The 21,714-nt window shown below is 52.1% G+C and overlaps 2 protein-coding genes across 11 annotated transcripts in view; both read left to right on the top strand.

Annotated features, from left to right (window-relative positions):
- The first annotated feature begins 208 nt into the window (after positions 1-208).
- Positions 209-15,095, top strand: DBF4 (DBF4-CDC7 kinase regulatory subunit). Of its 6 annotated transcripts, XM_068156937.1 has the most exons (13): positions 209-528; positions 921-1,017; positions 3,281-3,459; positions 5,267-5,461; positions 6,705-6,755; positions 7,701-7,770; positions 7,906-7,982; positions 8,771-8,801; positions 9,241-9,283; positions 9,974-10,105; positions 11,877-11,991; positions 12,907-13,031; positions 13,899-15,095. In XM_068156937.1, exons 3-13 carry the CDS (start codon positions 3,289-3,291, stop codon positions 14,926-14,928), a joined length of 2,040 nt encoding a protein of 679 aa, XP_068013038.1. In that variant the 5' UTR covers positions 209-528; positions 921-1,017; positions 3,281-3,288; the 3' UTR covers positions 14,929-15,095. The 6 variants fall into 6 exon arrangements, with proteins under 6 accessions (XP_068013038.1, XP_068013035.1, XP_068013034.1 ...); XM_068156934.1 differs by lacking the exon at positions 921-1,017 and having other exon boundaries at positions 3,284-3,459; XM_068156933.1 differs by lacking the exon at positions 921-1,017.
- Positions 15,096-16,595: 1,500 nt separating this feature from the next.
- The window catches only part of ADAM22 (ADAM metallopeptidase domain 22), a 79,325-nt gene continuing 74,206 nt past the window's right edge, over positions 16,596-21,714 (top strand). For all 5 annotated transcript variants that reach the window (XM_068156929.1, XM_068156928.1, XM_068156927.1 and 2 more), the window contains exons 1-2: positions 16,596-16,733; positions 16,868-17,031. In XM_068156929.1, coding sequence (XP_068013030.1) covers positions 16,676-16,733; positions 16,868-17,031 — 222 coding nt within the window. In that variant the 5' untranslated portion in view covers positions 16,596-16,675. The remainder of the gene's footprint in view (positions 16,734-16,867; positions 17,032-21,714) is intronic.

The following is a 21,714-nucleotide window of genomic DNA, read 5'->3' as shown; positions in this document are numbered from 1 at the left end:
ACCACCGCGGGCTCTCTACCGCCGCGGCAGCCCGCGGCCCTCCCCGGCCCTTGAGGCGAGGCCGTGCCGGTGGCAGCGGCGCTCCCGCCTTCTCCCGCGGCAAACCGCCGCCGCCCGCCCCCGGGCCTCTGTCACTCCCCTTGGCCGGAGGGGCCCCGCTGCAGCCCTCTTCCCCTCAGGCCGCCCTGCAGCACCCCGGACGCTGCTCCCCGTCAGGGGGAGGAGGAGGAGCGAGGCCCTGCGCGGCGGGCCGGGGCAGGCGGAGGCGGGAAGGGCCCGAGAGGGCAGAGCAGGGCGCCGCCGGCCCGGGGACGGCTCGGGACCGCCGGGGGAAGGCAGAGCAGGGCGCCGCCGGCCCGGGGACGGCTCGGGACCGCTCGCAGCCGCCGTGGGGAGAGCTCGGTGCGGCGGGAGCCTGGCGGCTGTGGGGAGCCTGGCGGCCGGCGGGCGGGGAGCAGAGGACGATGTGAGCCGGCGGGAAGATGAAACCCAGCGCTGCGGAGGCCGCCGACAGAGCAGCGCGTCCCCGTAAGCGGCGGGCGGCCCCGGGGGAGCTGCCGGGCGGCCCCGGGGGAGGGTTGGGGCTGGCGGGGGAAGGTCGGCGCCGTTCCCGCCGCGGCCCGGTGCAGGGGCCGCCTTCCTCGCTTCTCGCAGCACCTCGGAGCCCGGCCCCGGAGCCGGGCCTGGGGCTGGCTGTGGGAGCTGTAACAACGCTGGTGCGAGCGGGAGTTGGGCGGGAGAGCCTGTGCCCGCCGGACGGCGAGCTGTGGGGCTCGGCGGGGTGCTGCAGGGCAGGGAAGGGGCAAGGACTGGCCGGGCCACAGCCCTGGGAAGAGCTCCGCATGGGGAGGGCTCTCCTGTGTCAGCAGCATGCGCGGTGGGCGCTAGGCCCGGAGTGTTAACGTGCATCCTCTTTGCAGGAGGGACACTGCTCTCTTACTGCCGGCTCACCCCAAGCTCCAGTGATCCCCGAGAAGTTTAGTTTCCGGCGTTAATTCCAGTACCGAGCCTGTTAACGTGAGCTGCCGCAGCACACCCGCGCTGGCTGCACCACCACGTTTGATCCCCGGTCACCTGGGCAGTTTTGCTTGCACACCGGCTCCTCATCCATCTTTTCTGTTCAGATTCAGAGCCACACCGCCTTAAGCCATCCCATTTTCTTTTGTCTCCTAATGTTTTGGTCTCTCAGATTCTGCAAAGCTGGCTGCTGTCCCCCCGGGTCTGCACCCGGAGAATCTTGCAGCACAAGAAGTGCTTCTGCTCCCTCTCCCATCTCTAGATTTCAAAGAGGTCGAGAATCAGCGGAGGGACTGTTCTGTCTGTTGGCTTTTTGTCTCCACAAGAGGCCTGCTCACCTCCTGCAGCAGCTCTGCTTGTGAGCTGCTCCAGGAGAGAAGCATCGGGACTGTCAGTCATTGAGGAGGACAGGCGAATGGAAACCCAAGCACGGCTGGCTCTGGCTCAGTCGCTGGTTGCAAATGGATTCCTGTGGAACACAGAAGATACAATTCCTTTCATCTAATGATACTATTCTAGTTTCCAACTACATCTACAGGGCCTCAATGCGTTGCTTGTCACTTCTGTGTATTTAGGACACCTCTTCCTCGCAGCCCCCGCTAGAAATCCCATCTTTGTGTCCACCACCACCTTTGGCAGCAGGCTACACAGGGTTGCCCAGTCGCAGGGAGAATCAGTTCCTGGTTTTTGTTTTGCATCTGACTCCTGGTTGTGTTTGGTGCCTCCTAGTTCTGCTGGAATAGTCTGTTTGGCTATTTTTCGTGTGTTCTTTATTTTGCATATCTCTTTTCATCTTCCCTTGAATCATTGACTTTGCAGACTGATAAAGTCTTAATCTACAGGGTCATTTTTTATGCCTTTGATCATTCCTGTTACTCTCTGGCAGGCTGTGCTTAAGGTGTGACAGAGTCCTGCATTTTTGGAGTAGCATGGTAAAATCACCCAGTTTATTTTCAGGCCCATAGCAATTTCTTTGTTTTTTCCTTGCCAGTCAGCATGGAGCTGTTCCCTCTTGTGGGGAACTTTACCACACCCCAAGATTTCCCTTGAGTTCTGAGGCTTCTGGGGTTTATTTGCTGGTTTAAATGTCTAACATGAGACATTCACCTGTGTGGAGAGCTCTGTGTGAAGCGTCAGGAAAGTTCATCAGTGCAGTTTAATTTAATTCTTAGAGTAAAATTTCCTGGGACAGAAGGAGTGGTTATGACCTTCAAGCTTAGTTTTCCTGCATGTCAGGTGGGTGTTCAAAATTCAGATAAATAGGAGGATATAGGTCTTGTGTTTCTTGGTATTTCAGGTACTTTTGACTGTTCTTTTGCTGTAATCACTTCTTTTGTTTCAGAGGAATAAGAGATGGTCCTGAAATGGTATTTTTGTGATTCACGGCAAGCAGGGCACATCCTGTGGGACAGAGATAGCAAATAGGTGCCAGACTGGGTGAGGAAATTGATAGGGCTGTATGACAGCAGAAATAAAAAGTCCCAGTTTACAATATTAAGAAGAATCTTTTCAGGGTTACATGTGGTATTATTAATGTCTTGTAGTTGACATATTTAACTTTGTAGGCCTCATCCCCAGCAGTGCGGGTAGCAGGTAGAGAGAGAGGATTCTGCCCTTGTGCTCTGCTGAGACCCACACCTGCAGTGCTGGGGCCAGCTCTGGAGCCTGCAACACAAGAAGGACAGGCAGCTGTTAGAGCAGGGCCAGAGGAGGTGACCAAGATGATCAGAGGGCTGGAGTATCTCTGCTATAGGGTTAGGATGAGAGAGTTTGGATTGTTCAGCATGGAGAAGAGAAGGTTCTAGGGAGCAGCCTTCCAGGATTGGAAGGGGGCTACAGGAGAGCTGGGCAGTGACATTTGACAAAGGCCTGGAGTGACAGGATGAGGGGTGATTGTTTCAGTCTGGAAGGAGCTGGATTGGGATGAGCCATGAGGAAGCAATTCTTGCCCAGGAGGGTGGTGAGGCACTGGGACAGGTTGCCCAGAGAAGCTGTGGAAGTTCCAAGCCTGGCAGTGTTGAGCTCCTCAAAACAACGAGGCCCTGAGCAAGCTGGGCTAGTGGGAGGTGTCCCTGCCCATGGCAGGGGGTTGAAACTGGATGATCTTGCAGATACTTTGCAACCCAACCCCGTTTGTGATTGTGTTTCTTAAACCCTGTATTGCATGGAAACTTTCCTTGTCCATTGCCACAGTTAGGAGCTTTCCTTTTGGAAAAGGGAAACCCAAACACAATCCTGTTTCACTTTTGTTTTTTTTTTGCAGCAGATGGAATGCAAGGAAAAGCAGAAAGGATAAAATCTGCTCTGAAGAGTGTGAAAAAAGACACAGGGAAAACAGAGAAACTGAAGTTCAAGCCACTCACTGGGAAGGTCTTTTACCTGGATATTCCTTCACATGTCGTCTCTGAAAAGATAGGAAAGGACCTCAGAGAGCTTGGAGGGGTAAGTGAGTGAGCAGAGAACTCTGTGGAAGTGGAAGGAAGTCCACCTGTGGGGATTGTCTTTTCTGTCTCTCTCTCTGCTTTCTAGCCTGGTTTCTATTTCACACATGGTGGTTTTTGTTTGTTGTACTGTTTGATAAGAACAGCTATCAACAAATGATTTTGTGGTTTTGTTGGCTCAAAGCTGCTTTGATAATTGCAAACAAAGTTTGTTTTCACTTGATTATTCCTTTCCGTGTCCAGATTCCCTAAGCTTCATTCTTTGAGGTGATTTTTTTTCCTGCTGCCTTTGAGTGCCTTGACACTTTGACATCTTCCAACAAAGCTGTTCTGCTGGATCTGAACAGAGAAGTGGTTGGTATCTGCTTACTGAAAATCAGGAACTTCAGGAAGCATGTTCTGCACAGGGCACACCAAGGAGTATTTGGAAAGGCTGTTTTTTCACTTAAGCATTTTCTAAGGATCTTAATGTTTTGCTTTTTATTCTCCTGATCCTTCCAAGTGGAAGAAAAGAAACACTTTAATACAAGCAGGCACAGATCACAGGAACATGAGCACTGCCATGGCTTAGTCCCAGTTAAAGCTGAAAGTTTTGATTTAGTGAAATCTTGGGTAGAGTCCAGCAGCTGGGGAAGAACAACCCCATGGATCAGCACAGCTTGGGGGCTCAGCTGTTGGAGAGCTGAGTCAAACCATTCTCTAACTCTGCCAAGGCTGGAGGTAACCCATGGCCCTCAGCACCACATCTCTGCCTCTTGGAAACACCTCCAGGGATGGGCATTCAGCCACCTCCCTGGGCAGCCTGTGCCAGGCTGTGAAAACCCTTTCAGTGGTGAAGCTCTGGGGAAAAGGACCTAGGAGTCCTGGTGAACAGCAGGCTGACCATGAGCCAGCAGTGTGGCCTTGTGGCCAAGAAGGCCAATGGCATCCTGGGTGCATCAAGAGGAGTGTGGTCAGAGGAGGTTCTCCTGTCCCTGCCCCCATACTCTGCCCTGGTGAGGCCACATCTGGAGTGTTGTGTCCAGTTCTGGGATGTCCAATTCAAGAGGGACAGGGACTTGATGGAGAGGGATAGCTAAGGGCTACAAAGCTTCTGAGTGGCCTGCAGCATCTCTGTGATGGGAACTGCCTGAGAGAACTGGGGCAGCCTGAGGGGGGATCTCATCACTGTTGATCAATACTTCCAGGGTGGGTGTCAGGAGGATGGGACCAGGCTTTGTTCAGTGGTGCCCAGGGACAGGCAAGGGGCAGTGGGCACAGACTGGAACATCAGAAGTTCATCTGAACAGGAGGAGGAACTTCTGTAATTTAAGGATGCTGGAGCCCTGGAGCAGGCTGCCCAGAGAGGTGGTGGAGTCTCCATCTCTGGAGACGTTCCAAACCCATCTGGATGTGTTCCTGTGTGACCTGCCCCAGGTGACCCTGCCTTGGCAGGGGGTTGGACACACTGTAAACTGCTGTCTTCTTGAATTGCTCTGTCATCTCTCAAATTCCTGTAACTGGAAATGGTTGGGATGGCTCAAAGAGTGAGACAAAACAAAGCTGTTTGGGTAGAGATGACAAATTTAGAGTTTAGAATTTCAATTAGAATGCTACTAAACCCTGGTAGTAAATGCTACTACATGATGTACTACTAGATGCTCCTACTGCTCAGTTGTGATTGTCATCCAGAGCATTAGAAATGAGGAATCTCCTTAATTCAATGCTTTTGAACTTGATAGTGTTAAAAGTCTGAAGTGCACAATGTAAAACTGAGTTGCTCATTCTTTGTCCTGACATAATAATTTGCTTTCTGTCTTTCTCTGTAGAGAGTGGAAAGTTTCCTTAGCAAAGATATCAGCTATCTGGTGTCTAACAAAAAGGAGGCCAAATTTGCACCCAGCCTTGCTCAGATTTCTCCTGTTCCCAGCCCAGAGTCTGCACATCATGGAGGGAACAGTTCCTCTCACCCCAGCAACTGCAGAGATCGACAGGAGGGGAGTTCATTCAAGGGGGTGGATGCAGTAAGTGTAAAGGTGCTGCAAATGGGGTACAGCCCATGGGATCTGCTCTCACAGTTCTTCTCCTCTTCTCTTGGCTGAATCAGATTTTTTTGGTGGTGATTTTTTAACAGGTGAAACATGCTTAAAAGCTAGGTCAGGCTAAATTGGCAGTCTTGGCTAACTAGATGCTCTCTGAGGTCCCTTCCAACCCAAACCATCCTATGGAGCTGTGAATCTATGTTTGGTTGGAAGGGACCTTGGAGATCATCCAGTCCCAACCCCCTGCCATGGGCAGGGACACCTCCCACCAGCCCAGCTTGCTCAAGGCCTCATCCAACCTCTCCTTGAACACCTCTAGGGAGGGGGCATCCACAGGTCCCTGGGCAACCTGTTTCAGTGTCTCACCACCCTCACTGTCAAGAATTTTTCCCCAAACTCCAGTCTCATTCTCCCCTCTTTGAGCTTCAATTAATCAAACTAATTAAACAGTTTCAGAAAGTAATAAGAAGGAGCCATTCCTGCAATAAGCAGAGCAGGCTAGAACCTGCTCTAATAGAGTGTGGCTGGCTTGTAATTAATCACTGGGGTCGTTATGTTTGACAGCTGGATCAGTATGGAGAGGCTTCTGATGGTGTCCAGGGGTTCCTGTCTCTTCAGCAGCACAGCCCATTTCTACCTGGCTGCTGTGCTGTTGGCAATGCAGATGCCTACAGAACATGAGCAGAGGGCTGGAGCACCTCTGCTATGGGGACAGGATGAGGGAGTTGAGCTTGATCAGCTTGGAGAAGACAAGGCTCCAGGGAGACCTTAGAGTCACCTTCAGGATTTGAGGAGGGCTGCAGGAAAGCTGGAGAGGGAATTTTGACAGGACAAGGGGTGATGGCTTCAAACTGGAAGAAGCTGGATTGAGATGAGCCATGAGGAAGCAATTCTTGCCCATGAGGGTGGTGAGGCACTGGGACAGGTTGCCCAGAGGAGCTGTGGAGGCTCCAAGCCTGGCAGTGTTGAAAGGCCAGATTGCGTGGGGCCTTGAGCAAACTGGGCTGGTAGGAGGTGTCTGAAAAGGACCACCTGTTGGGATTGGGCTTCTGTCTTACTTTTCCACCAAAGTGTATTAACCTTCACCTTGGGGGTGGATGCAGATTGCTGAAAACCAGCAGTACAGTAAGCCAGAGGAGACTCGTAGCTAAAATCTGGACTTGTTAGCAGCTGGGTTTTGGAATGAGCTCTGGCTGTCTCCACATGTGTTCCTCTTTTCCCCTAGGTGCGTATGAGCAGAGGAAAATCCCTGGTTAAGAAGGCAATCAAGGAGCAGGTAAGCCAAGTGATCAAAGAAGTCATGCCTGAGAGACTCTGGCTTTGCTCTTCCAGCAGACAGCTTGTAGCAAGAATGTTCTTAGTGGCCTAAGAGCAAAGTCTCTCATGGAATGCTTTGGCAGAAGTCAGGGGATTGTCCCAGTCAAACTGGCAGGTCTTGCTTCCTGGATGCTTCCTGAAGAATTCCAAATCTAGAGTCATCTGCTAGTGGATCACCAGTGCTGACAGAGCTGGGATTTGGGGGGTGCTTATGGAAGCTTTGCAGTAGCTATCTGTGCACTGGATTCAGAAGGACTGACCTTGTTTTGGAGGTAGGCCTTGAGCAGTGAAGGAGAGGAGGAAACTAACTATGATTCCCTGGAAGGAGGTTGGAGTGAGGTGGGGCTTGGTCTCTTCTCCCTAGGAACAAGTGACGGGAGGAGAGGAAATGGCCTGAAATTGCACCAGGGGAGGTATAGGCTGGACATGAGAAGAAACTTCCTGACTGAAAGGGTTCTCACAGCCTGGCACAGGCTGCCCAGGAGGTGGCTGAGTGCCCATCCCTGGAGGTGTTTACCAGAGGCAGAGATGTGGTGCTGAGGGCCATGGCTTAGCCCCAGCCTTGGCAGAATCAGAGAATGGTTGGACTGGATGATCTTAAAGGGCTTTTCCAACCCAGATGATTCTGTGATTCTGTGAAGTTAAAGAATAAATTCACTGCCTTCAGATCTCAGTGACTATGAAATGTGCCAATAGAGAGCAGTTTGGCTTTCTGAAAGGTTAGAGATCTTCTGATGGAGACAGGGGGATGGAAAAGTCGGTTGAGGAGAGTGAGTCCTTGGCAAGAAGCACAGCATCTGTGCTTTGATCTCAACTTTCATCTCACTTGTAATGGATTTGTAATTATTTACATCATTACCATATGTACCATATTAAAGTTATTAACGTGATTTATTGTTTTCAGGACTTAATCCCCTCTGGTAGCATCCTATCCAATGCTTTGAGCTGGGGAGTGAAGATTCTTCATCTCGACGGTAAATGTTTGTGTTCAGTGAAGCTTCACTTGAACTTTTACCATGCATTTCGTTCCCCTTCTGCTGAATTCATCATGAAACCACCCCCAGAAATAAACCCAGCTGGGCTCACTCTCTCTTTTTTTATTTTGCCAGATGTTAAGAATTACATTGAGCAAAAGAAGAAGGAGCTCTACCTCCTCAGGAGGCCAGGCAGTGCTTCCAAAGATGTGGTGAGTGGCTCTTTGCAGCTCTCAAAATGGCACTTTTCTGACATTCCTACAATGCCATTAACCAAGAAAAGAAAGCCCCAGGAACCACAGAACCATAAACTGCTTTGGGTGGAAAAGACCTCTGAGATCATCCAGTCCAACCATCCACCATCCTGTGGGGCTCTCAAGATTTCTTGTGGGCAAGTCCTGCTCCTGTTCACTTTTTCACAGCCCAGTGTAATTTATGAATTGATTGAAATAATCTTAATTAGTTAATGTGCAGAGCTTTGCTCTGGCAAAGGAGGTCTGAGATGGATCAGAAAGTCCTAAAGGCTCAGAAATCCTGAGCTGCCTGAAATGCCATAGAATCATAAAATGGTTTGGGTTGGAAGGAACCTTAAAGATCATCCAGTTCCAACCCCTTGCAGAGACACCTCCCAGTAGCCCAGGCTGCTCAAGGCCCCAGCCAGCCTGGTCTTGAACACTGCCAGGCTTGGAGCCTTCACAGCTTCTCTGAGCAGCCTGTTTGAGTGCCTCAACACCCTCATGGGCAAGAATTCTGACCTTCATCCAGCTTCTTGCAGTTGGAAGCTATCAGCCCTTGTCCTGTCACTCCAGGCCTTTGTCAAAAGTCCCCCTCTAGCTCTCCTGTAGCCCCCTTCACATCCTAGAAGGGTGCTCTGAAGTCTCCCTGCAGTCTCCCCTGTCCCCTGTTCTCTCTCCCCCTCTCCCCTCTCCCTCCCAATACAAACCCAGATCATATCCATAGTAATGTTTTACCTTCTCTCTCTTTTTTTCCTCTTCAACAGGGAAAACAAGTTCCTGCTCCAAAGTCCAAAAGTGAGTATTGCAGTGCTAGCACAACCTTTGGTTCTGCCTTATGTTCTGAAGGCTTCACACTGGACTACAGCACTCATCTGGCCAGGTGTGCTGCTGGATTCTAGTTCATATATCTCAGACAAGCATGGAAAGAACCTTTGTGGAAGTCAAGAGTTTGTCAGAGCTGTACTTACTGGATTGTAAACCAATTTGTTACTGCTAGCAGTTTGCCCAAGGCCCCATCCAACCTGCCTTCAAACACTTCCACCCTAGGCTGGGTTGGGTTGGAAGGGACCTTCAAGATCATCTAGTTCCAACCCCCTGCCTTGGGGGCTTTAATTCAGTTATTTTATAAGCATTCTAAAATAATTTGGGTTTGTATTCACCTACTGGCCTAATGAAGGAGAAAGAAAACTGTTTCTCTTCTCTCTTTTTAATTTCTGTTCTCCCCCTTGAGCAGGCAGGCTGAAGAATCCCTTTGTCAAGGTGGAAGACAGAAGCCGGTGAGTGTCTGCTGTGCGTTCAGCATTCTGGTTTGCAGACTTGAGAAGCTCAAAACCACTCAGTGAGCCTTCAGGAAATGGCCCTCACATTTCAGTGTCCTTCCATTTCCTGCCCTCAGATGCCAGGCATGCTCTCTTCTGTGTAAGACATGTTGTCCTCCTTGTGAAAGACAGCCAGTCTCCATCTCTGCATGCCTCACCCCTGGGCAGGCTGAGGGAGCTGGGGTTGTTCAGCCAGGAGAAGACTCCAGGGGAACCTTAGAGCTGCCTGCCAGTACCTGAAGGGATCCTACAGGAAGGCTGCAGAGGGACTTTTCCTGAGGGTGTCTAGAGACAGGACAAGGGGGGATGGTTTGAAGCTGAGGCAGAGCAGGGTTAGACTGGAGCTGAGTTCCTCAGTATGAGGGTGGTGAGACTCTGGAATAGGCTGCCCAGGGAGGTGGTGGCTGCCTCCTCCCCAGGGGGTGTTGAAGGCCAGGCTGGATGAGGCTTTGAGCAGCTGAGTCTATTTGAGATGTGTCCCTGCCCTGGTTGGTGGAGATGATCTCTGAGGTCCCTTCCAACCTGAGCCATTCTAGGATTCAAAGTTTTTGAGAACCAAACCTTGGAGATTTTGGCCCTGGTTGTGATTTGTGCTCTGAACTCCTTCCCCCGTTTCTGCTGGTTCTAATGCACCTCTCTCTGCCACAGCCAGTACCGACCCTTCTATCTGCAGTTCCCCATCTTCCCAGCTCTCAACTACTGTGTTCCAAAGCCCTACAGCCCCTTTGAGGTGGAGAAGAAGCTTCCATCAGCTGCAAAGCAAACTCAGCCTAAGCAAAGGTTTGTGGCAAGTGTGTTGGTGGCTGGAGGAGGGGGGCAGCTCTCTGAAATGCTTCTCAAGTTGTTGCTCTCTGCCAGAATTGTTCTGATTTTGTGTAAGGTTCAATCCTGACAGCCCCTCTCTTTGCTGTGCTGTAACTGTTGGTGTCTCTCTGTCCCCTCTTTCTCCTGTCTTTAGTCCTTTTTTTTGACACACAGATGCACACATCCCAAACTGTGGCCTTCTCCTATCACTGTGGCTCAGCATAAGATAGTTTTTTCCTTTCTGCCACTGGTTTCTTCTTTGTCCTCTCCTTGGATTCCATGCAGTAAGTATTTTGCAGGATGTGGATTTCTTCAGACTCCTTTTGCTATTGGATTTTTTTTCCAATGCAGTGCTAAATCAGGCAGTTAAAATGCCCCTGAATAGTGGTGATTCATCATAGTGCAAAAGCTTTCCAGACAGAGGGCAGAGTGCTGGGAGCATTTCTGCAGATGAGCCTCTCCGAGTCCTGCTTCAGAGGTGCAAAGTGGAGCAGAGGTGCAGCTGGCCTTACAGCAGGTGTCTGTGTGACACGTTTTGGCAGTCAGGCTCTGTCCAAGCACTCCAGATGCAGCTTTTGCTCCATCCATTTTATGATCTGAAATTCATTAGAAGTCCAAATTACCTGGGGTTTGGTGAACCCAGCTATTGCCTTGAGTGTCTGCTACCTAACCTGGCTGGAGGATGGAAGATTCTTTTGTTGGCTTCTGAAATGGATTCATGTCAGAGACTGAAGTACTTGGGTGAAAGGGAGCTTTGCTGCACATGGAACTCGTGCTGGCTTCTCACCTCAGAGTCTGGGACTTCTTCAGCTGTGATCCCTCTTTTTATCATAAAATTGCTTCTCCACTGGTCACCTTCTGTTCAGTCTTCAACATTGTAGTGCTGGAGCCTTGCAGCTGATAAGTTTTAGGTTTGGTTTGATTTAGTTTTTAATTTCAGGGCATGATTTGATTTTTTAATTTCAGGGGATGCAGCAATACAAAAAAAGCAAAGCAACTGTAGCACCCAAAAATGCCCCCTCCCTGGAGGTGTGCAAGGCCTTGAGCACCCTGGGCTTGTGGAAGATGTCAGTGGCAGGGGGTTGGACCTGAAGGTCCCTCCCAACCCAAACCATTCTATGGGTCTTTCAAGTTGGCACCTGGCTCCAGCCTCCTTTCAGGGAGCTGTAGAGAGCAATGAGGTCTCCCCTTTGTCATCTTTTCTTCAGGCTGAACACCCCCAGCTCCCTCAGCCCCTCACAGATACCACTGCTCTTCACAGCCACCAAAGTAAGGAGCTCTTCTCGTAGACTCTGCTTTTGCTGCTTGTTTTCTTGCCGTCTAAGGTCCCAACAACGAGGTGCTAGGAGATTTCCTTCTTAGAGGTTTAGATGTTCTCCAGCCTGCTTTCCTCAGCTGTGCACACACATGTCAGAGTGTCCTTGGGTCTGTCAGGGAAGATGGATTGTGGCTGGCAATTCTGCACTTTTTATTCTGAGTAAGGAATAGCAGCACATCTGTACTGACCTGTGGGCTTGATGCTCATCTGCAGCCCCCCTTGCTCTGCCTCTCTTCCTGCAGGAAATACTATTTTTGGTTGGGTTTTTTTTTTTTTCAGCTGATGTGGAAATTTTTCCTTGGTTTTCCTAAGAATGTAAATATTTAGATGGGGAATAAAATCATGTATTGTTGTAAGGGAGTAAGAATGATGTGAAAGGCAAAGCTGGAGCTCAGCTCCATCTCTGAGACCTCTTTTTTTGTTAATTAGAAACAAAATAATCAGTGACAAGGACTGTGGGACCCCTCTTCATCTGCCTCAGAAGGACAAAAAGAAGAGAGGATATTGTGAATGCTGTGGGAAGAAATATGAAGATCTGCACACAGTATGTGCCATGGCAGCTTGGGGTTGAAATGCAGGCATGGAATTGGTTGGGTTGGAAAAGCCCCACCTGGCTGCAGTGTCCTTTCAGGGAGCTGTAGAGAGCACTGAGGTCTCCCCTCAGCCTCCTCCACACTAAACACCCCCGGGTCCCTCAGCTGCTCCTCACCAGCCCTGTTCTCCAGACCCTTCCCCAGCTTCCTTGCCCTTCTCTGGACCTGCTCCAGCCCCTCAATGTCCTTCTTTGAGTGAGGCCCCAAAACTGACCCCAGCACTCCAGGAGTGCTCCCCAGTGCTGAGTGCAGGAGGACAATCCCTGCCCTGTTCCTGCGGGCCACACCACTGCTGATCCAGGCCAGGATGCTGGTGGCCTTCTTGGCCACCTGGGCACACCCTGACTCATCTGCAGCTGCTGTCACCCAGCACCCCCAGGTCTTTCTCTGCTGGGCAGTTCCCAGCCACTCTGCCCCCAGCCTGGAGTCTTCATGGGGTTGTTGTGACCCAAGGGCAGGAGCCAGCCCTTGGCCTTGCTGAATTTCATCCCACTGGCCTCAGGGTGTCCAGGTCCCTCTGCAGAGCCTTCCTGCCCTCCAGGAACTGCCACCCAATTTAGTGCCATCTGCAAACTTCCTGAGGTTTTCCTTAATTCCCTAATTTAGATCTTAAAATCCTGAAAGATTTTGTCTCCTGAAAAGCAGCAAGTGGGGACTTTTTTCTTCCCCTTATAGATAGCAATTCTTGGTGCTTCTGTCTTACAGCTGGAGGCACCAGAACTTCCCGTCCCTGAGACACTGCTGATAAATTAATGTCATTTAATTACTGCTTCATGTCACCCTGTGACTTCTGTCTTGATACCTCTGCTACTACATTTATTTCATGGGTTGTTATTTTTTTTTTTCCCCTTTCCCTTTATTTCCAGCATCTTGAAAGTGAACAGCACCAAAACTTTGCCCAAAGCACAGAGTACAGAATCGTGGACGAAATCATCTCCAACTTTGTTTATCAGTTTGTGGAATACAAAGATGATGCCAAGAAAATTAAAAGGTAAGAATCTGAGAGGCTTTGAAGGCACTGAAAATTGAGACACTTAGCTGGGAAATTCATAGCTGATAGTGAATAAATTTGTAGTGTTGTTTGTTTGTTTGTTTTTTATTAAGCCTGACATAAATTTACAAAGCAAATTTCAGGGATTTATGTCAGGATGGGAAAAAAAAAAAAGGAAAGCAGAAATTAGGGGGGGGGAAACATTGAAAATATTGAAAGTGCAGATGGAAGGTGAAAGGAACTGCCAGAAGTTGTCCTACCTTCCCCTTCAGAAAAGCAAGGTCTGAGCAAGATACTGCTGAAAGAATCATTAAGGTTGGAAAATACTTCTGAGGTCAGCAAGTCAGGTTGCCCAGGTTGCCACTAAACCATGGCCCCAGGTGCCATGGCCACACGTTTCTGGAACACCTCCAGGGATGGGGACTCCACCACCTTCCTGGGCAGCCTGTGCCAATCCCTGACCACTCTTGCAGGGAAGAAGTTTTTCCTCATGTCTAACCTGAACCTCCCCTGAAGCAGCAGGAGGCCATTTCCTCTCCTGTCACCTGATACCAGGGAGAAGAGTCTAACCCCCACCTGGCTGCAGCCTCCTTTCAGGGAGCTGTAGAGAGCAATGAGGTCTCCCCTCAGCCTCCTCTTCTCCACACTGAACACCCCCAGCTCCCTCAGTTGCTCCTCACCAGCCCTTTTCTCCAGACCCTTCCCCAGCTTTGTTGCCCTTCTCTGGACCTGCTCCAGCCCTTCTCTGTCCTTCTTGGAGTGAGGGCCCCAAAACTGAACCCAGGCCTCAAAACTGAACTGTCCTCACTAGTGCTGAGTCTAGGAACAGGGTCTCTTCCCTAACCATTTGAAACAATTTCCTTGCAGGACAAAATGCAGCACAGGATATTTCTCCCCTGTTCTGGGGAGGGTGACTCAGCCAGAGGAGCTGAAGGAGAGGCTGCAGAGGCAGCAGGTGGCCTTGAGAAGTTTCTCCTGGAAGGACTCGGCAGCCTGGGGTGTCAGAGGGGGCTGCCAGCCTGCAGAGATCCAGCCCAGCTCCCTGCCAGCACCAACCCCTCTTGATGAATGTGTCTGTCCAGTTCTTGATGGCCATCTGCCACAAGCTTCTGAACTAAAAAGTAAGTTGAGAACCAGTGAAGAAGAGATCCAAGCTGGTTATTGTGCTGCAAGCTTCACAGAGTCTGTGGTACAGCCACCCCCTCAGAGAGGTGCCCAGGCCTGCACAGAGACCTTGCCTCAAGCTTGTCAGCTGCTCAGTAAAGAACCACAGGACCCACAAGGAAAGCAAAAGGACTTGCAGGGCTCTCAGGGAAGAATTTGCCCTTTACATTCTCATCTTCCAGCTGCAGATCTTGGTGAGGACAAAAACCTGTTGCTGCCAAAACGAAAGTTAACCAACACAGTAGTTCTGCCAGCAAAGTGCCTAAGAAAAGCAGCTGCCCACCCTGTGTCTGGCAAGAGACAGGGTGACCTCACAGATAACCATCAGCAGAGCCTGCTGCTGGAGCCTGAGGGACCTGATGCTGCTGCAAACAAAGACCTGGGGGAGTTGGCTGCTCAGAGCTCACCCTGTGCAAAGCTGCACAGAAAAGTGAAGCTTTGCCTGGAGAGAAACAAGAGAGAAAGGTGGAAGCAGAAGGTGGAGCTGTGTCTGAAGCAACATCCAGAGGCACTGGCTGCTGCTGAGGAGAAGAAAAGCTGCTGTAGCTCACCAGTGCACGCCCTCCTGGACTTGTTTCAGACCAGTGAAAGAAACTCCGAGTTTGGAGGTTTCTCAGGTTACACTGAGAGCAAAAATTCCACCAACACAAAAGATCCCTGGGAAGAGCAGAATAGCAACATCCCATGGTCGTTATTTTCCACCTCATCTTCATCCCCTTTTGCTGGATTTTAATGCTGCTTTATTTAATAGAAAGATTTTTCCAAATAAACCTGCAGATTGAAGATTTTTTCTTCCTGGAGCCTCTGATTGCTGTGGGATAATGGACAGAGTGTTGGGTGTGCAAGGTTTGATCTGTGTAAGTGTGGAGAATAAAACCTGAAGGGCTTTTTTGGAGGGTCCATTTTGTCTCCAGCTTTGTCAGCCTTACTGAGCCCCAGCTGCAGGAAAGGGAATCCTGGAAAGCATAAACCAGTGTGGCAATAGATCAGGAGGGAGAGAGCAAGGAAAAGGGTTTTGAGCAGACAGCCAGCTTTGGAAACATCTCTACCAGGAGTTGGTCTCTTCTCCTTAGGAGCAAGTGATAGGAGAGGCCTTCAATTGCACCAGGGGAGGTTTAGGTTGGACCTGAGAAGAAACTTCTTGACTGAAAGGGTTGTCACAGCCTGGCACAGGCTGCCCAGGGAGGTGGCTGAGTGCCCATCCCTGGAGGTGTTTCCCAGAGGCAAAGATGTGGTGCTGAGGGCCATGGCTTAGCCCCAGCCTTGGCAGAGTTAGAGAATGGTTGGACTAGGTGAGGCCTTTCCAACCAAAACCATTCTCTCCAGTATGAGATCTTTCAGGCCATTTCCTCTCCTAGGGAGAAGAGCCCAATCCCCACCTGGCTCCAGCCTCTCAAGGAGCTGTGGAGAGGAATGAGGTCTCCCCTCTGCCTCCTCCAGACTAAACAAGCCCAGGACCTCATCTGCTCCTCCCCAGCCCTGTTCTCCAAACCCTTTGCTAGAGTCCTTGCCCTTCAGTTTGCCTCCAACTGCTGGAAGAGCCACACATGCCTGAGTGCTCAAAACCTACAGAAGTGGCTTTGGATTTGGATAGTTTTGATAAAATCTACATTTGCTGCACTGTGGGGTCCCAGTTCTCCCAGCCTGTCCCCACAGCAGAGGTGCTCCATCCTCTGCTTACCTTTCTAGCTGTCTTCTGGTCCTGCTCCATCAGGTCCATGTCCTCCCTGTGCTGAGGGCTCCATGTCTGCACATAGCACTGCAGGTGAGGTCTCAGCAGTGCAGAGCAGAAGGGCAGGATCCCCTCTCTCCATCTCTGGATGCTTTGGATGCAGCCCAGGCTGCCATTGAGCCTTCTGGACTCCCAAGTGCCCATTGCTGGCTCCTGTCCAGCTTCTCCCTGACCAGGACCCCCATGTCCTTCTCTGCAGGGCTGCTGTCAATCTCATCACACCCAGCCTGTTTTAATATCTAGGATTGCCCTGATCTAGGTTCAGGATCTTGCGATTTGCCTCCTTGAACCTCATGAGATTCTCCTCAGCCACCTCCCTAGCCTGTCCAGGTCCCTCTGGATGGCTACATCCCATCCTTCAGACCTATCAGCCACACCACTCAGCTTGTTTCACTGCAGACCTGCTGAGGGTGCCTCAGCCTCGCTGTCTGTATTACTGATGAAGAGATTGATCAGCGCCGGTCCCTGATACCAGGGCACTGCGGTGCGGGGCTGCCCCTCGGGGCGGGGGCGGCTGCGGACACTGCGGCGCTGGCCCCGCGGCCGCCCCTCCGCTCCCTCCCGCCCCGGCAGCTCCCGACTACATTTCCCAGCACTTCCCTGTGCCGAGCGGGCTCTGCGGGGAGCCTCTCGCCATCATCTCCTCTCCCTCGCAGAGCGAGGGGGGCTCGGCGGGGCGGAGCTGGGCATCCGCGGCCCCGCAGCCCCCTTTCGCCGGCTGCGGGAGGGCGGTGAGGGGGGCACCGCCATGCGGGCTGCCGCCTGCCTGCTCTGCCTGGCGCTCTGCGCCCTGCCCGCTGCCCCAGGTGAGCGGGGCCGGCCGGCGGGGAAGCGGGGCTCGGGGCGGGGGTGTACGATGCTGCGCCGGGGGCCCCCTGTGGCGCGCAGGCCGGGAGCGGGGAGCGCAGGGCTGACGGCTGCCTCCTCTCCCCTTGCCCAGGAGGCGCCGGGCCGGCGGCAGCGCCCTTGGGGCGGCGGGGAGAGAACCGCTTCGCCGAGCGGGAGAGCATCAGGCCGCTGCGGCTGGTCTCCGGCGAGGGCGGCGGCGGGGCGCGGAGGCCGGCGCTGAGTACGCGGGTGCGGAGCGGCGCGGCGCGGACACAGGTAGGAGCCGGGCTGCGGTGGGGCGAGAGCGGCCGGCGGCCCCGCTCCCTGCCCCCGGGGCTCAGAGGCCCCGGTAGGAGCGGGTAGCGGGAGGGGGCTAGGGGCCCTTCCCCTGGGCAGCGCAGCGCAGCCGTGTCCCCGCGGGCGGCTGAGCCGCTCCTGCTGCCCCCGGCGCAGCGAAGCCCCGGCTGTGCCGGTCCTGCCGCAGCGGTGCCCGGGCGCCTGCAGGCGACCCCAGCGCTGGTCAATTTTCAGCCCCACGGGGGTCCGCCGGTGCCCGGAGCAAGCTCCGGGAGTTACCCGAGGGGAGCTGCGGGGCCGCTGCGGGAAGGCTGCGGCTGGCCGGGGGCTGATACGGAGGTGTGAGGCTTGGGGGGTTTCAGACGTGGACATGGGAGTCAGTGGGAGCTGCTCGAAACGGGAGCTGACCGCTGCAGTGGGACCGGTGCCACCCCACCGGGCACCTTCTCGGGTCTCTGTCTGCAGAGCGAGCCCCACCATTGCTACCCAGTGCCCACCCCAGCTTTATGCCGAGACGGGGATGTTGAGGTGGTGCAGCTCAAGGTGAACCTCGAAGTGGGATTATCTAGAGGGAGAAAAACGTTGATTCTGTGCTGTTGGGGAGGAAGAATTTGAATTGTGGAGGAAGAATTTGAATCTTAGGAATGGTTAACATTTGGGCAATGTTAGATTGGGTCTGGAGATTAGGAGGAAATTCTTGATAGTGAGGGTGGAGAGACACTGGAACAGGTTGCTCAGGGAGGTTGTGGATGCCCCCTCCCTGGAGATGTTCAAGGCCAGGTTCGCTGAAGCCTTGAGCAAGCTGTGCTGGTGGGAGGTGTCCCTGCCCATGGCAGGGGGTTGCGACTGGATGATCTTGAAGGTCCTTTCCACTCCAACCCATTCTGTGGCTCTATGAATTATTTGAGACACCATTTTGTCTCCATGGGAGCCTGTTTGTTTACCTCTGAGGCAGAGAATCACAGACTCATTTTGGTTGGAGAAGACCTTTCAGATCACCAAGTCCAACCATTCTCTAACTCTACTGATGGAACTCATTCTGTGTGAAGATTTTGCAGGCCTGGAGGCTCTATTTACTATAAAATAGGACTCCAAAAGTTCCAAAATGGGTGCTTAGCCTTAAAAAAAACCCCAAAACAGAACAAAAAAAACCTCCCAACCCTTTCAGCATTGCAGGGTTCCTTGAAGACCCTTAGGCACACTCAGGTTCAAACCCTTTGTGAGATGACTGCTTGGAAAGCAGCAGAGGTTGGATCTGGAGCTAGTCTTAGGATTTAGATCCAAGTCTGCAAGAACAAACTGACTTGTGTTCACCAGGTCTTGTGCTCAGAAAGGATTTCCAATCCTGGAATGATTTTGGTTGGAAGGGGGAGACACTGGGACAATTGCCCAAGGGAGTTTGTGAACACCCCCTCCCAGGAGGTGTTCAAGGCCAGGTTGGATGGGGCCTGTTGGGCTGGGCTGTTGGGAGATGTCCCTTCCCATGGAACTAGGCTTGAAGATCCCTTCCAACCCAAACCATTCTAGGATTCTATCTCCTTCCTTGATTACTCTGCAGACCAGGTGCTGTGCAGCTGCTAACAGCCCCCCTTGGGGTGCAGAGAACTGAAGTCCAGGAGTGCTGTGGACACTGGGAGTGACTCTGTACCACCATGGAATCAGAAGCCCAAAGTCCTGTTAGTTCTCCAGTGTCCACTATGGACTGTGCATGAGGATGTTCTTGCTGTGGGGATCTGCCAGCTGCCTGGTGCTGTGCTCTGAGCCCAGCACTGCTGGACAGGCAGAGCCATGAGCACGCTGGGCTTGTTTCTGCAGCCAACACTCTCTGAGTTTCCAGGCTGAGCTCACAAGCTATTTCCTTTGCTATTCAGTAGTAAGGCACGTGCAGAAGTCCCTCAGTAGTTATGGCAGTGGCCCAAACCCAGCAAACCAAACAATGGAGGTTGCTAGAGGAGAACCTCAACAAATGCTGGAACAGCCCCATCAAACTTCAGACATCTGCCAGCCATCAGCTTCAGCCCCTTCTGCCTTCTTCCACATCCTCTTCTAGCACCACCCTCCTCTGGCTCAGCTCTACCACAAACCTCTTCTGAAGCTCCTGATGCACAAAGGCCAGGCTTTGCTTCTGCGCTGCCCTGACCGACCATCTTCACCTCCCTTTCTGCAGCTCCAGCCTGGGGCTTGTCTCCCTCTTGTCCAGCTCCTGCCCTCTCTGTGGCTGCAGCTTTCATCCAGGAATTAAAGGAATCTGATCCGATTTCAGGCGGCTCCTTCTGCCCAGCTCATCTCTGCCTGCTTTGATCTGTATCCAATTCTCAGCACAATTACATTGCTCGACGCTAATTCCACAGCTCCTTGGCCACCCTTCTGGCTGCCCCAGCCCACTCAGGGATCTCTGCTTGTCTAGACACTGCTGCTTGTCCTACAAACACCAGCTTCAACTTCCTTAAGAAGCCTCCTCTCCAAACTAATTCACAAGGCCATGAGCTTTGAGTTGAAATCTCTGTTGCAGACCAGATTGATCCATAGCTGTCCAAAGACTACCAGCATGCATTGAACAGGGCATGGAGATGGTGCATATTGAGTCATGGACTGGTTTGGTTGGAAGGGATCTTAAAGATCATCCAGTTCCAACCCCCTGCCATGGGCAGGGACACCTCCCACCAGCCCAGCTTGCTCAAGGCTTCATCCAGCCTGGCCTTGAACACAGCCAGGCTTGGAGCCTCCACAGCTTCTCTGGGCAACCTGTCCCAGTGCCTCCCCACCCTCATGGGCAATTACTTCCTCATGTCTCGTCTCCATTCAGCTCCTTCCAGTCTGAAGCCATCAGCCCTCGTTGTGTCACTCCAGGCCTTTGTCACAATGTTTTGATTGGGATTAAATTAACGAGGCAGGAATTACAAGCATATAGTTATCTTCATTTTCCCAACAACCCCGACGCCAAATTACCTACAAACTAGTTACATTTTATTTACAGGCTCTATTTGGTCGTGAGTTCTACAAGGATGTTTATGGGCTACTATAGTACAATTTACAGAGTTCAGAGAATGGCAAAGGCTAAGCCACAAAATAGCTTCACCCCACCAGCCAGGACCTTAGGCAAAGCCAAGGGGAACGCCGGTTGTACTCCCCAGGGCGGAGCAGGAATTTGGAGATGGTTCCTAGGGCTCTCTTCGCTGGCAGGCTCCAGAACCTCGAGTTTGTAATCCAATGTGTGGATCGCGTGGCACAGATCCAAAGGGAAAGGGACCCACCAAAATCAAAGTGTCCTTGGACACAGCTGCCACGAGGGAAAACTCCTGCAGCAGCGCTGTCTGAGCAGTGCAAGGGAAGCCACACTGCCGGCCTGTGCCAGCCGACAGCCGCAGTGTTACGGCAGGCAGGGTCACTCCAGCGGCAGGCAGGGAGCAGGACCCAGGGCAGGCAGGTCCGGGGAGAAGCCAGGTCTGAGTGCTCATCTCTCCAATCTCACCACCAACCCAGACGAGAGCAGAGCGAGCCCAAAATGGGCACCAACAGGGATCCAAAATGGGCGCCAAAACTGATCCAAAATGGGTGCCAACACGGATCCAAAATGGGTGCCAAAGCTGAGCGCCAAAATGGGCACCAAAACTGATCCAAACTGAGCGCCAAAATGGGAGTCAACACTGATCCAAAATGAGCACTAACACGGATCCAAACTGGACACCAAAACTGATCCAAAATGAGTGCCAACACAGATCTAAAATGAGTGTCAAAACTGAGCACCAAAATGGGCGCCAACACGGATCCAAAATGGGTGCCAAAACTGAGCGCCAAAATGGACACCAACACTGATCCAAAATGAGCACCAACACGGATCCAAAATGAGTGCCAACATTGATCTAAAATGAGCGTCAAAACCGAGGGCCAAAATGGGTGCCAACACGGATCCAAAATGGGCACCAACACAGATCCAAAATTGGCACCAAAACTGATCCAAAATGGGTGCCAAAACTGAACGCCAAAATGGACACCAACACAGATCCAAAATGAGCACCAACAGGGATCCAAAATGGGCGCCAAAACTGAGCGCCAAAATGAGGGTGGAAATGAGAGCCCAGAGCGCTTTCTGGTCACTGTTTAAGATTTCCCTAGACATATATATCCTGGGTGCAAAGCACCCAGCCAATCACATCTCCAAATCCCAGCGTGGCCCACAGGTGAGGGGCTTCAGCTCCTGGCAGGAAGAATGGAGCCTTTTTACCTGTCCTCCAGGGGGAGGGGAAGGCAATTTCATGCCTTTGTCTTCCCCCATCAAACATCTGCTGATGGAGGTGGGGAAAAGGGGTTTTGGAGCACCCCATCCCTCCCCAGCTCTCCTGGAGCCCCCTTCAAGTACTGGAAGGCTGCTCTGAGGTCTCTGAGCCTTCTCTTCTCCAGGCTGAACGTCCCCAACTCTCTCAGCCTGTCCCCACAGGAGAGGTTCTCCAGCCCTCTGATCACCTTGGTGGCCTCTCTGGCCCTGCTCTCAGAGTTCCATGTCCTTCTTGTGCTGGGGACTCCAGAGCTGGACACAAGGCTGCAGGTGTGATCTCATGGGGGTTAAGTTGTTTGCAGTTCAGAGTGACTCAGTCATCTGCACCCCAGAATTCTTTTGTCCTCTACAGTCTTTGTCACTTCTGAGTTGTCTGTGACCAAATG

The sequence above is a fragment of the Melanerpes formicivorus genome, unplaced genomic scaffold (genome assembly GCF_026170545.1).
Source record: "Melanerpes formicivorus ecotype bairdi unplaced genomic scaffold, bMelFor1.0.p_v2 SCAF_35, whole genome shotgun sequence".
Taxonomy (NCBI): Eukaryota; Metazoa; Chordata; class Aves; order Piciformes; family Picidae; genus Melanerpes; species Melanerpes formicivorus.
The sequence above is the reverse complement of the archived record's forward strand: the minus strand, read 5'-3'. Positions and strand labels throughout refer to the sequence as shown.

Bases quoted from the DNA above. Each gene is read 5' to 3' on its own strand.
- DBF4 (XM_068156932.1), top strand. From the start codon at position 1,173: ATGTTTTGGTCTCTCAGATTCTGCAAAGCTGGCTGCTGTCCCCCCGGG. The intron at 9,284-9,973 runs GTGAGTGTCTGC...TCTCTGCCACAG, and splicing joins AAGGTGGAAGACAGAAGCCG to CCAGTACCGACCCTTCTATC. The intron at 11,992-12,906 runs GTATGTGCCATG...CTTTATTTCCAG, and splicing joins AATATGAAGATCTGCACACA to CATCTTGAAAGTGAACAGCA.